Source organism: Labrus mixtus, chromosome 12 (genome assembly GCF_963584025.1).
Source record: "Labrus mixtus chromosome 12, fLabMix1.1, whole genome shotgun sequence".
Taxonomy (NCBI): domain Eukaryota; kingdom Metazoa; phylum Chordata; class Actinopteri; order Labriformes; family Labridae; genus Labrus; species Labrus mixtus.
Genome location: NC_083623.1, coordinates 9,939,243 through 9,953,844, shown reverse-complemented (window position 1 = coordinate 9,953,844; position 14,602 = coordinate 9,939,243). Strand labels below are relative to the sequence as shown.

Here is a 14,602-nt window from a genome sequence, read left to right as displayed (position 1 = left end):
TACTTTTCAGTTTGCACCTCTGCTTTATTTGAAAACATACAGCTTGTTTAGTTTTTATCTAAAGAATTGTCTGCCATAATGTTCACTCACACTCTCTAGCTTTGTAGTAGTGAACACATATTACATCACTGACGTCAGCCGCCTTAAAAAAAAGCTAAAAACCAAACTGTCTTTAAATCTCAACCATCAAAGCCTGAGTGATGACAGAAATGTAAACATCACATAAAACTGCATAAAACATGAAATCTGTAATTGGTGCTTCAAGACTTGGATTTCGTTGTCGTCGTAAAATCAGTGCAAAAATTCTTGAAAAGAAAAAAGTTAAGCAGCCGTCCAGAAGTTGAGTCGGTAGCGTGAGCACCAACTTTCTGCAGCTCCATCAGTGTTCAAGAGGGCGGCTCAAGAATACATGGTCAGCTGAAGCCACTGGAGGGAGAGAAAAACAACAACAATATAAGACACTTTACATTCAAATTAATTGAAATGTTTCTTTTACAAATTCAAATTTTTGCAAAACTACCTGTTAAAGGGGGGATGTTTTACTGTTTTTACAGTTTTGTGATCATTTTCTATATATAGAAATTAGGTTGTGTAAATATTAGAAACACCTACCGTTATTATTACAAATAACCTTTTAGAAGTCATTAAATAAAAATGAGAAAGGTTGCAAATGCTTGAAATGAATCACACTTCTCCGTTTTGAGCTAACATGATTCAGGTCAAAGAGAGAAGTTTCTGATTCCAGTTTTGTAAACATAAATATTTTCTTGTTATCATCTCTCCTCTGTGACGGTGAACTACAACATTTCTGTTGCAGATTAAAATAAAATAAGAGGATGTTTTTTGTGTGTGTCACAGATCAAATTTTATTTTTATAGACTCTTCTTAAATTCTTCCCTCAGGGATTCTTGAATTCTTAAATTATACACAGATTGGGGGGCACCAGCCGGAGTAGTGGTTAGGTCGCACTTGGGCTGGAGGCTTTAGTTATTTCCTACTCTATCCCCTAAACTTGTAATTATAATCCTTCATATATATATTTAAAAATGGCATAAGAAAAATATCATCTTGCGAAATAAGCCAAAACTTGCTCACCTCAAGAACATTGAGTTTGATTATTCCATCTCCGTCTTTGTCAAAGGCATTGAAAGCTCCTGCAAAAGAAACGACATATCAACCTTAAGTTACTCAGCTGGATGAGACTACAATTAGTGGGAGGTAAAAACTACATTTGTCACTGCAAAGATTCATACAAGGTGGAGAATATTCTGTATTGTTATCAGGTAAAAAATACTTAAAACATCAGGTAATCACTTAGCCTGTAGCTCCTACATGTATTAAATGTATCAGTTTCCTAAACATTAGTGAGATGAATGCCTGCACCGGTACTGTCTGTTTTGATCTGTACTTACTGAACATTCCCTCTAGCCTCACAAAACAGCAGATGTAACTGTCAAAATCAATGTTGAGGTGCTCGTCTGCATAGCGCATAGCTATGATGTCGTATAACTGGTTGTTAAGGTGAAACCCTGTAAGAGGAGAAATAAAAACAGAGATCAGGTTGATGGTTGAACTTGCAGGTTTAAAAAAACAAGCGGCCGGACGATACATGGTGTGATTTCTAGAAAGGGTTCGGACAAAGCTGGAGGAAAAAACAGTAAACATTTTTAAGAAGAAGATATCATTTTTTAATCCCGTGATGAAACATGCCTTGCTCAAGAGCACATGGGCAGTGCTAAAACAGTGAACTGGCACCTCTCCTGCTAACAGACCAATTGTCAGACTTGGTCTGCTCCAGGACTTGAACCGGCAACCTTCCAGTTTCCAACCCAAGTCCATTTAAACTGAGGTTCTACTTATTATACTATTAGATGCTATTGTGAGCTGCAAAATGTGCATGCTACTAAGAATAATTAGAATTTGAATTATAATGATTATCAATGGGAAGTGATTCAATCGATAATCAGAAATGCATATAAAAACATCTTTTAGTATTTCATCATATCAGTATTCGTCCATCCGCTGCTCACCTGCTTCATTAACAGCATTCCTCATCTCAAAACTACTGATGGAGCAGGACTTATTTTTATCATAACGTTTGAAGATCAGCTGCAAACACACAGAGAGTGACAGTCACACGAAAACTTGTAGATTCATTTAACAAGAGCAGAAAATGTTTCAGGATTGTTATCGCTGTCTTACCTGCCATGCTTTGATCTTTTTCCACAAGTGTTTGAACTCCTGCAGGTTCAGCTTTCCCGTCCCATCAGTCTGAGAAAAGGGGTCAGTTATGGAAAATCCAACACAGCCAGTGTAAAGCTGCAGCTGATTAGTAAGTTCCTTTTTTTTTATCAGCCATTTGTTTTAGTAGCAGTTGAATATAGGTACAAATTTAAGACACTTTGACTTGACTTAACATGGGATATATTTAATTTTTTCCTCTACTTTACTTATTGGTCAATTTAATTTACAAGTTATTTTACACATTTGTATTTTTGTTTTAGATACTCAATAATAAATAGTTTCTTAAATCATGAAGCTTGTACAATATAGTGATTTTTTAAAAATTAATTAAACTATATTGCCCAAATGATTCAATTAATTTTCAAAAAATGTGTGCTCAAACAGGCCATTTTGAGATTTTCCCTTCTTGACATCACAAAGGGCAGTAACCCCGCCCCTAGATTCATGATGCTCCCACAGTTAGGTGTTTGCTCTGAGTCTGCCTTCACACTGTTAATAATAGAATGGAGCAAAAAAGTCACATCTCCTTCCAGAGAGGGGGCGTGGTCATACACAGCTCATTTGCATTTAAAGCTACAGACACAGAAACAGCCTGTTCTGATCAGGGCAGAAATAGAGGGGTTTATAGGCATGATCAAATACAGGATCAGAGTGGATTTCTGGCAAGAAGCTTCACTGACATGTGTTGGGGAGCTCTGAGACTTATTTACACTTGTTTAAAATGAGAATAATATGTGACCTTTAAACTCTTCATGTCCTCTTTATCTAACAATAAAACTATAATAACCATCAGATGAAAGGATACATCCATCAGGGCGATCATACTGCGACATGTTTCAAGGCTGAAACCCTCACTCTTTATTTCATTATCTGTAGAAGAGGACACCTCTGCATGAATGATCAGCAAATGACAAACACTGTATACTGATAACTTCATGTTTCCAGTCTGCTCACGTTTGGAGAGTACGTTCTTCATGACTGTCTTGAGTTCATTGGCACAGATCTGCATGTCCTAAAGGAGGGAGCAACAATTTGAAGCAGATTAGCTTAAATGTTACACTCATACTCCCATAAAATCTTGTTATCTTAGTTTTCTCTCTCAAACTTTCCTCTGTGTTTACTCACCTCACCAGCAATCTTTTGGTAAATGGCCCTGAACTGTTTTTCCTCCTCCGTCTCCTCCTCAGGCTCAAGAAGTTTTCGCTGAGCAGCAGATAAAAAAGAAGGCCGTTGTTTGACATGATTAGGACAGTCTGTACCAAAAACAAAATCTGTTCAACAGCTACATGTTTTAAAACCTTCACGGTGTTAAGGAGAATCTTCCTATGTTTGGACATTTGATAGTTTTGACAGTGTAAAGGCCACGTTAGCTTGGCTGGTTAGCTTTAGCTTTCATTATTTGCAAAACTCAAATATCTGGTGTCTTTTTTTCCCGCTCCATTATCATTACTTTCTTTTACTGCCCTATTCCGGCAAATGTAAAAACGTGCAAACTGAAACAATAGAGAATCAAAATACATTTTTCAACACAGGAAACAAGTTTGAAGTTGTCAAAGTAGCTTTAGCTAATGATAGCTAAGATTCAATCAAAATAATTCAGAGTTGTGGGGCTTCTTAGAGTGTGCGACTGTTATAATCAAGCTCTAAAACCTCAATATTATGTCCCTTGAGGGATTTTCCTTTTGTTCTTTGACAATGAATGTCTTTAATTAGCTGAAAAAAATGTGGGCTTTTACCGTTCTCTTGATTTATTGATATTTATATGTCAAAAAAAAGAAAAATATTCTGTAGGCCTATGAGGTAAAGCATATGGCAAAAAGAACTTCTGACAAATCTTCTGGTTTCATAAATCCTACATCAAAATCTTCTCAGCTTTTGAAGTAGCTCAAGAACAGATTATTGATTTGCACAAATGAGAGTTTTTAGCTTCCTTTCCATTGTGTTACAGTACAATCATAAAACAGAACTCAGGCAGCAAAAAAACAACAACAGCTTTTGCCTGTTCTGAAGATTAGACAAAAAACTAAAATCAGGGATTGATTAGCCCCAGACGCATTTCATTATAGAACCCGAGGAGGGCAGCACATTAGAAATGAACCTGCTGGCCTGTATACTCTGAAGCCCTTCACGGAAACAGGTGCAGCAGAGACACTTGAGATCAGTTGGCTTCAAACACAGTTGCTTTATGCCCTGCAATGTAAGTTGGCAGGGTCGACTGCACTCCAGAGCCGTCAGCCTCAATTTGTTGAGTCATGCAACAGTCACTATGAGCTCTTTTTCTGCATGGTTTCGATGTTTTTATTTTTGCAGTCTATGATTATCACTGTGCTCCTGCAACAAAATTACCTTTGGTTTCTTCTTCTTTTCCCCCTGAATGCCGTCATGCTCAATTTCTTTGTTGGCTCGTGCTCTGTCTGACACAAATACAATAGGCTGGCATGTGGGTAATGGCAGTGAGAGCAGGGTTATAGAAGAGAAACAGAACAGAAAAGAGAGTTAATTTAAAGTTATGTCAAAGTGAATTCATCCTTGTGAAAAAAAATAGAGCTAATTTAAGCACACCCGTTATGAATCATTCGTTAGATGGGGAGAAGCAGCTGAGAAAGCAAAGTTAATTTAAAGTGGTATTGGCACATGCATGAATGCATTACCTTATCCTTCTTTGTCTTGTCTTGCTGGTGGTCAATAAGACAAGGAGGACAGAAGGATGAAATGAAATGAGATGAAAAAAGGAGGGAAGCATTCCATTTTCAAGTCTGTTAGTTAAAGTTGTGGGGGAAATCATGAACACAGAATGAATTGGGAAGACAGACAGAAGAACAAGGCCTATTTAATATGACGGTTACATATTTGTGATTTACAATATGGGAAATTCAAACTGATACCGCAGGGCGAACGTGTGATGCAGAGCACATAGGTTATAAGCCTCTTTGAGACTAAGTTTGAAGAGAGCGATTCATTGTTGTATAATAAGGTCTAATGGTCATTTGTATTTAAGGCCTTTGTGAAAGTGAAACATCCTGAGCAGCGTCATGGCAACAAGAAAAAAAACTATTGCCAAATCCTGGCTATAGAAAAAAAAAACACAGCATCTTGTCCTTAACATAAAACGATGGTTAAAAACAAGTAAAACATGACCCAAAAATGTTTTCATCTTAAATATTCTTGCTATATTTCCCTTTTTTGTTCTGAAGAGTGGCGGGCAACAACATTTGATTTCCAGCATAATATACATAGACTGTATAAAACATGGACTTAGTCCCAGCGATGTAACCCATTGGTTTCTGAAGAAGCTTTTTGAAGCCCAACTATGGTGGTCCCCATATTGGAAATGCTCAAACCAACTTTAATCAGTCAATAAACCGACAAAGAAGTGAAGTGGAGACTTGGCAAAAGTCTACAACCAACACCTGTCAGTCAAATCATACATGTCCTTATGCAAATTAATGCATGACTCTTAGCCTATCAATAAAACGAACGAGTTGTAAAAAATTATCCCGCTGTACAGCTTTTTATCCAAATAGAAATGCTATCTAGACCAAAACTTTTTTGTACCAGGCTGTGAACATGTTTATTTCTGCCATACAAATGGACATTTTAATATCGGATCTGAAGGGGTTTCCTTGATTTTTGAAACAGACAGTTTTTGGCACCATCAATGTGCACTTAAAATGGATTTACGCCACATAGGTTATAGTCCTCTATGCAGTGGCCATGGGCTCAAATCTGACCTCAGCCCTTTGCTGCATGTCGTCCCCCACTCTCTCCTCCCAGCATTTCCTGTCTCTCTTCAGCTGTCCTATCCCATAAAGGCAAAAAAAAATGCCCAAAAATGCCTTTTGAAAAAGTGATTTAAAGCTTGTAAAAAGACAATTGTATAGATTTCAGTATTAAGCATATTCTTAATTTCACCTCTGCAATATTAGTAAGAATTATAAAGAAGCATTTTAACCCCACAACTTCTTCAGTTACATCGCAAACCTGAATTTGGTCTGATCCAATCATGTCTCCCTCTCTCTCCCTGTGAGGAGAAACAGACATATTAGGATTCATACTAATCCCTGTGGGATTCATAATATTTCAGAATTAATCTGTCAACAGTCACCCCCTAAATAACATCAGCTGCTCCACCATACTGTAGCCCCTCTGTCAATGATCCTTACTCAGACGTGCTATGCTTCTCAGAGAAGACCCGGAGGATGAACTCTCCCTCTTGATGCTGCTGAAAGGTTGTCGGGATGATGACATACTCCCCTGGAGGCAGACGGAAACGCTCCGTAACCTCCCGGAGATTAATGTAGGTTTTGCATTTAGCTTTGGAGGCTGTGTACAGAAAGAAGTCCTTCTGTAGGTGTTGATTCTGTCCACACATCTGTGAATAGACAGAAATCAGAAGAAGTGTGGAAATCAGTTGGTGGTATGACAGCGAGCGCTTTATATGGAGAAATGAATAAGTACTTGTAGAGTTGTGTCAACCGGCTCATGTCATTCCATAAGCTAACCAGCCTATTCCTCAACAGGTGTAACTTTTACCTTAATACTTTAACTCATTAGAGGCAGGAGCCTAAACATGTTAGAGCTGCTGCGTTTCCCTGAAGGTAAATAAAGTCTCTGAAACGATTAATTGTTAATGGATCATTAGATGTTTCTTGCCAAAAAATTGGGATTTACCTTTAATTTCTGGTTTATGTTGTAAGGTGTACATAGAGGCCTACACAAGTCTGAGCAACTAATGTTACAATTCATACTATACTACACTACTAGCACTTACTTCTAAATCAAACACACACAAACAAAGCTCCATGGAGACACAGGTCTATGCTGACTTGAAGAAAAAAAAATTGCTCTCCGAGTCGTGCATACCTCTTTTGGCACCTGCAAAGACAAAGAAGTAGTTCAAGAAGAGGTTCAGTTAATGTGCACAATACCATTCAGTAAAGGAGGATTTTTTTTTTGTTATTTAGGTTAGTCTAGTACCTCGTAGATTGAAAATCCAATAGTGAGGAATTTGGCCCCTTGATGGCGCTGCATCCTTCGACCTTTCTGCATCAGAGCCACGACGAAAGTGCAGACAACCTGCCCTTCCTCTGGGTCATCATCCTCCTCAAACAGCTGCAGCCGATACTGAGGGTTGGTCCAGAATGTTTCTGTAAATAACGAAAGACACGAGTCATACAGGACTCACAGAATTTGTTGGTTTTTTTTGGCTTCAATAGGAATAAAATGCCAACCTGGGAAGTTCCTGCAGCCGCCGGCAGAGCTTCCTCTCACCCAGCGACCCTCATTGACTGACACTGTCCAGGTGTGTCTCTCATCACCCTGCAGTATGTCGGGGGTCAGGTTACACATCTCCAGCTTCGTAAAGTTCTTCTTGAAATCATCAAAACACATCCTGGAGGAGAACATGAAGGAAAAACCTTCTTGAGTGAAGATTCCTATTTTGTTGTTTTTCCTTCAACTTTGGGAATTAAAGAGTGGCTGCCTAAGAAGCCTGATATGTTTGAGGGAGGAATAATGTATTTTTTCCACAGTTTTATCTACAGACCGAATATACTATCCAACAAGTGTGTTTTGACAACCTCATAGCAGACAGAAAGTCATGCCCCCCTGAGATCTTTGGTGCCCTCCACTAGGGGAGCCCGGACACCACGGTGGGAACCAATGATATAAAGCACATGTTGGATGGCAACTGAGTTTCACAACTTATAGTATATTAGTGATGATTTCCCACAAGACTAAAAAAGATATGTCACATTGGTTTAACTCACCAGAACTCACTGGTCTCAACAGTTTGTTTCTTTAGATTGTCCCTGTCTGCGATGGAAAGAGTCGACCATTCCTTTGAACTATAGACAGACAGAATCATATTAAAACACAATCAATAAAAACGAAAAGAAAGCCTTAGCAGACCTGGGTCATACAGTGTTTACAAAGATGCTTCTGTAGCTCTTCATCAGGAAAATAGAAATACTACCAATTTCATATTGATAATACACTGATAATACAAATTAAAGATTTTTAAAAAATCTGGAATCAGTTCTTACTTTGGACTCCATGGTCCCTTCCACAGCACCCAACCCCAGGGGTTACGTAGGCGGATCAGGCGGATTTTTGTCTCCTTTCCAACCTCGTCACACTAGAGAAAACAGCCAGCCATTGTAGCATAGTTTTTAAAGGCCTTTTCTTAAAAAAATGTGCATTAACATTGAGTGGACAATGTACTGTACCTCCGCCAGGCCTATGATGGAGTAAGCATGTCCTCTGACCAGCCCTTGTTCAGTCCGACTCTCCATTTCACTGGCTGAAAGAATCTTACAGACATAATATATGACATTAAGTGACAGACTGGATTCTAAGACCTTTTGTCTTACTTAAACAATTTTAATTCTTTCATTCTTTCTGTTTTACTAAAACCAAGTCCATGGACAAACTACCACATATCACCACTTCAAGCATGTCATAACATTTTTTAATCTTAATTTAAGACATGTCTTTCATGCCAGTGTCTACTCCACCACGTTTCTTAAGGAAATGTTTTTCTTTTTACTGCATTTTTTATATTTGGCAGCGTGAATTATTTTATGAATGAGGATTTCTGCATGTGCCCTTATAAAACATGATGTGTCACCATAAATGAAACTACCTTACAAGACTAATACAAGTTCAGCTAAAACCATCAGTTGTATAATCAAAAACTTGATCAGCTGTCAGAAGGTATGGAAAGTATCTTCAGTTGTGGATAGAGTTTTTTTTTTGGTCCTTGTACATTTTTTTCTTTCTGCACATTTATTTTAATACTTCTACCACAACTCACATCTATGGAGCAGCCCATCAGTGAGCCTCTCTCCAGGGCCTTCGTCATAATTTTGTAGAGCTCTTCGGGTGACTCGGATAGCTCAAAGAACTCAGTCACTCCTCCTGTGAAATCCTCCATGGCTTCCAAAGTGTTTCCACCTTTCAGTGCTTCATATGACCCGTGCAGCCTGAATGAGCGAGAGGTCAATCATTCTGGTGAATGTGCCAGCTTTTTGGACACTGTTTTTTGTGAAACATGAAGACACACGAGGTGTCAATGTCACCACATTGCAAAAATATACCCCCTCAGAAGTTATGAATCAAATAGGATCCTAAAGCTGTATTCACTTGAATTAAGTTCACAAACTACTATGCTAGTGAGGTAGGAGGTCATTTGCTAGTTTGTCAGTAAAACAAGTGGTCTGTTCAATGCAAGTCTTGAGAACTGTTTATTCAAACGGCTTCACTCCACGAGAGTATTTCTGAGGACCAAAGGAAGTGCGTATGAGCCTTAATTGTCTTAAACAAATTTCTTGAGTCTGCAGATCAAGATGAAGTGTTCCACAATGCCCAGCTTATTTGCAGAACATCTCTGGACCAAAGCTGGAAAGTTTTCTTACAGGACGACAACTTAAGATTGCTTACTTGGCATAAGCCTTCTCCAGAAGAGCACTCCAGAACTCGTTCTTCCTAAAGGATTTGGTGAAAACCAGCTGGTTGTTGCTGGTTGGGATGCGGTCGTCCACAACCACATCGATCCACTCTCCATAACGCCAAAACTGAGTATCAAGGAGATAGAACGGATGGCAAACCGTACATCAATGATGGGACAAAGGAGAAGCATTGTCACTATAGAAAGAAAAACTCACTCAAACCAATGTATGTTAGATTATACTTGTTAACAGCATTATTGTTCAAACAGAATTCAACAAATACAAGTACAAATACTGACTGTTCCAGGGATATTTTAGAGTTCATGAAAATCTGATGACAACATTTTGGCTTTATATAAAGGAATAGTTTGACATTTGGGGGAAAAGTTAAGCTGACTGACATTTGGTTAAGACTCATTGTAACAAAATAAACATCGCACAAAAAGTAAGTACTCTTGTTTGGTGTCATTTAGTGGATTGTGGTTCTTCCACACGCAACTGAGGCTCCTGTTTGTTAAATGAATGAATTGTTAAATTGCCAATATGTCTTGTTTCTTCAGACTTCAATCATCCAATCCACTAAATGACACCAAACAAGAGTCAACCACAGAATAAGCTGTTTGGCATTGGCAGAGAAGATTTGGCAAGTTTTTCAAGGGCACAACTCACATACTCAGCTCTGCTGCTTATCCCACAAATGCATGTTCCTTACAAATGTGCCGCCGTTTAAAAGGGAAATAAACAGGCTTTCCAATGGTATAAGATTTATTGCCAAGAAGCATTGTTACAACAAAAAAAATATTCTACCAAACACAAATTTCCTTACTTTTTGTGCAATGTTTAATTTGTTCTTGTGAATTATATCTGTTTTTAAACCTGAAAGTGAAAGATGCCGGCGTAATTCTCCGTGAAGCTCTGATCCGGGGGTATTACTCTATACAGCAGCTTCTCGTTCACTGTCAGACAGGCGATGGCAGCCAGCAGCCAGCAGTCACCTGTCGACAGCAGATTCATGAAGTATGAAATCACTTTATCCAAGCATACCGCTTCACAAAGCAACAGAGGTGTCACAGATTAAAGTCACATCCCTGCAAGTATCAGCCGTCAACATCAGTAGGTGACTATAATTTAAGGCTCATTCTCATGGTCAGTGCATCGGTTAAGTATAATCCTCCCTCTATTTTTAACACTCATATCTTGGCTGTACTCTATGTTGTTATATACAGTATGTGTTGTTTCCATTTAAAGGAATGCTCCTTCTTGTACATAGGATACAGAAGAGTCAAAGATTTGACTTTTTCAGCATTCAAATATAGGGATCACAATGAGTTGATAAAGAGGCCTATAAAAGGGACAGTTTGATCATGTTGTAAATACCAAAGCTTACTGTGACAGTCAGGCATATAATCATGAGCAACATGATTTATTTGACTGCTTTAGACCAACTTGTTGGAAAGCAGAAATAGTTAAAAAGTTACCCAATTCTCCTTGACAGATGTCTGTCCTGTTGGCTCCATCTACGATGAACTGAGGGTTTTCACATATTTCCTGTCAGGGACAAAAAAAAAAGAGTATTAGGTGTTTTTTCTGCTAATGCTGTGAAATAAAACTGCAGTTAAAAACGGCTTTCTCATTATGAAATAACATGTAAAAAATGAATAACAGAAGGATAATATGTTTAATCCTAAATTTGAAATATATGGATACAGTTCATATACTGAGGAGAATATTATTTATTATACGCCTCAATGTTCAAGTTCTCATTTGGATGTCCTCCAAGATCAAAAATTACTTTCGGTTTAAGTGTGGCTGAGACAAAATGGCTGAAAAAGACACATTTTAGACTTTATTATTTAATTATTATTTTATAACTTTGTTATTTTGGCATAGTTCCTTAATGACTTTTTTTGTGGACACCGTTAGAAAACTTGGGCTTCTTTGTTAAAATAAATATTGAGCAAAGGACAAAGTCATATTTCTCGAGGTAATGTATTGTTTCGCTATTGACAAGTAAAACAAATGTTCATATCGTCACTTCACATGATTGACAACTTGAGAACATGACCTTTAAACTGAGAGCGAGTTGTAGACATTTCTGGCTGAGTCCGACCTGCAGGGACTTTGAAACCTTATTCTACATTCGCTGCATATTTAAGAGAAAGCAGCTGTTGGAAGTCTCCTGGTCATGACCCTTTAGTCACCTAAACAAGTGATAATGTTGTGATGAATGCCGAGAAGCCCTCACCCCATACCGAATCTCTGACATGGAAAGTGAGTGACTGTGTGGTTCAGCTGAAAATGATCAACTTATAGTCCATCATAGTTAATACGCTCAATAGTGATTTTATACCTTATATTTCTGTTATAAATGCATTTATTTATGCTATACTGTTACTGGAAAAAAGGAGCATACAAAAATATAATTAAGATGTCACACATATTTTTAATCCAATGAATGCACAGCAGTGATTCTGATAGACTATAACGTAAGCTGTAAAAAGGCAGCATCATGTTCCCAATTTAGCACAAGCTCCTCTGCTGACCCCTGGACGGGATTCATGTATCACTTATCTCAGCTGCATGTGCTAAGTTACTTTTACCATCAGTCATTAAACAGCAACCAAGCTTCATGTAACACTGGATTTTTGCCAAAAAAAAAAAAAAAAAAAGGTTTCTCTGACTATTTCTATTGGCATTTATTTGCAGGACTTTTACAAAATCATTCTGACCTCATTTATATTAATGTAGCCTACACAGAGAAATAAGTCTGAAAATACTTATTCCTATTAAGCTTGATTTTGAGATACATGTCTACTCAAATCTTGTAAAATAGACAGAGATGAACTGTCTTGTTAAAACTGGTCTTGTAGAACAAATGCACTTAAGATCAATTCAAGGTAGCCTATTGTTCTTTGCTTTAACATTAAATGCAACCCAAACAAACTCTCTACAGAATATTAGGCAACATGCTCATTCCCTGTACATTAATTAATAGTTAAATTAAAGGAATTAAAAAGGATATTGATATCCCTCTAATGACTGCAAGGTAAGTATGAAGCTAAAGCTGGTAGACAGTTAGCTTAGCCTACAATACAGACTGTAAGGGAGAGCGGGAACAAATTACAACTATTAGCACTTCTTTATCATTATTTCACTAAGAATTATTTCATTAGTTAAATCTTTGGGCCAGGTGTCTCCTCTTGCTACCATACACATCTGCTAAGCTAACCAGCTACAAGCATCAACTGAATATTTCAGGAATAGATACAGTAGGTCTACTAGTAGTTTTTACTCATCCCTCATTTATGACATCTTTACAATCCTTACAAAACTTAAAACTTTACAAAGATAAGAAAAATGTTGTTAAAAATATGATTAATTTCGAAATTGTGTAAAGTATGCCTAGTAGAATAGTTTCACTACACTGCAGCAGTTTTGTATCCATTAGTCTGATATCACTTATTGGGGTCTTCATGACCTATACAGCCTGTAGCCATGTAGCCTACAGCCTAGCATTTGGGCTAGCTATTTCCCCCTTCTACCACTCTTTGGATAACCAGCAGAATTACCTAAATATACCTGGAGAAATACTGCACAATCCATTACACTGTAGAGGATTTTTATTTTTTTAATTTAGGAAAAACTATTTTAAAAAGATGATGAAATGTAAACAATATTTTAAATAGGCTATGCTAAGTGAATAAACCTTGACAAAACAACAATTTTACACAATTATTAGTATCTGATAATGTATGTACAGAACATTATGTCTTAAAAATAACTTTTACTTTGTACACCTTAAGTGTATTTGCTTTGAGAACGTTCATTTATGAATTTATTTACTCGAAATAGACAGCATATATATTCAGATATAAGGAGCTACAAAACCTTTTTATGTTAAAGGCGGAGTATTGGAAGAGTTCAAAAGTCTCTGAAAGTCTTTGTCAGACAAAAATAAAACTTTGCAGCCAAAGCTGACTTGCCTAAATGTTTCCCAGCTCTGGGAGGGGATGTCCTGAGTGTCAGCTGTCTGTGACTGAAGAAGGTGACAACCCAAAGCTATGCATCCACAAACATGTAGCCGTATCAATTTGACACCCTACCCATGTGTTGTGGTAGAAGTGGTGAGAGATTTTAAAGTAGAGCCACTTTTGTATGAAGAGTAAGTTTACTTGAAAGATATAAAGGCAGATGATTTGCACTCACCGAGGGACGTTTCCACTCAATCTTCATGGAGGACTTGTGACTATAGAAGAGTGAGGAGTCATTTGCAGGGAACAGAGGATCTTCAAACACCACTTTTTTCTTCACATATTTGTCCCGCAGTTCCAAAAAAGTCTTAAGACGCTTGGCATCCTTGACGGCCTCATTTCTGCTCAAAATCGCAGAGTAGATAGAGTTGGTCCCAGGGTAATCGGCTTTGTCATCAGGCCCGAGTGATGCCTCGGTTTCAAAGAGCAATTTCACCTTTGTGTCTTCAACAAGAGGCACTAAACCTTTGTGTGTCTCATCCCCCATTTTATCAGAGACCACTCAGCCTTTTGTATTTCTGCTTCCAAGTCAGTTAATAAAGTGCATAAAGGAATCCGGACCTCCTTCCTGATTTGCAGAAGCAGCGTGAACTTGCAAAACAGCCCTGAAAAACTTCCTGTGTCCTCCCTGACTCCACTTTTAGTTCCCTTATTTGCTCGAAAATACTGACAGTGCTCATGGGCAGTCAGAAAACCAACAGCCTCTCAGAACAGGTCTCACACAGTCACTGACTGGACCTAAATATAGGCCTCTTTAAAGAAGGGGAGGAGGCTTCTCGAAAAGAGACCCTGACCATGTCACAACATTTTCAGGCCACAGTGTGCTGTTTAAGGGGGATATACAAAAATCTGTATACCTAGATAAAGATAGACATGGAT

General features: G+C 38.0%; 1 protein-coding gene across 1 annotated transcript; it reads right to left on the bottom strand.

Annotated features, from left to right (window-relative positions):
* Nucleotides 1-3: 3 nt before the first annotated feature.
* capn3b (calpain 3b) lies at nt 4-14,448 on the bottom strand. The gene is made up of 23 exons (XM_061051879.1): nt 13,899-14,448; nt 11,171-11,240; nt 10,569-10,687; nt 9,685-9,818; nt 9,059-9,227; nt 8,472-8,555; nt 8,289-8,380; nt 8,013-8,090; nt 7,476-7,636; nt 7,222-7,391; nt 7,108-7,119; nt 6,408-6,616; nt 6,226-6,265; nt 4,896-4,919; nt 4,591-4,677; nt 3,370-3,447; nt 3,199-3,256; nt 3,050-3,114; nt 2,203-2,271; nt 2,031-2,109; nt 1,413-1,529; nt 1,096-1,154; nt 4-426 (listed from the first exon to the last, which is right to left on the bottom strand). The coding sequence occupies exons 1-23, from the start codon at nt 14,208-14,210 to the stop codon at nt 400-402; spliced, it is 2,313 nt and encodes a 770-aa protein (XP_060907862.1). The 5' UTR covers nt 14,211-14,448; the 3' UTR covers nt 4-399.
* Nucleotides 14,449-14,602: the final 154 nt, after the last annotated feature.

Excerpts from the sequence above, each read along its gene's own strand:
- capn3b (XM_061051879.1), bottom strand. The coding sequence starts at position 14,210 with ATGGGGGATGAGACACACAAAGGTTTAGTGCCTCTTGTTGAAGACACA. Across the intron at positions 8,381-8,471 it reads CCATCATAGGCCTGGCGGAG|TGTGACGAGGTTGGAAAGGA; the intron begins GTACAGTACATT and ends TGTTTTCTCTAG. Across the intron at positions 7,637-8,012 it reads GTTGAGACCAGTGAGTTCTG|GATGTGTTTTGATGATTTCA; the intron begins GTGAGTTAAACC and ends GTTCTCCTCCAG.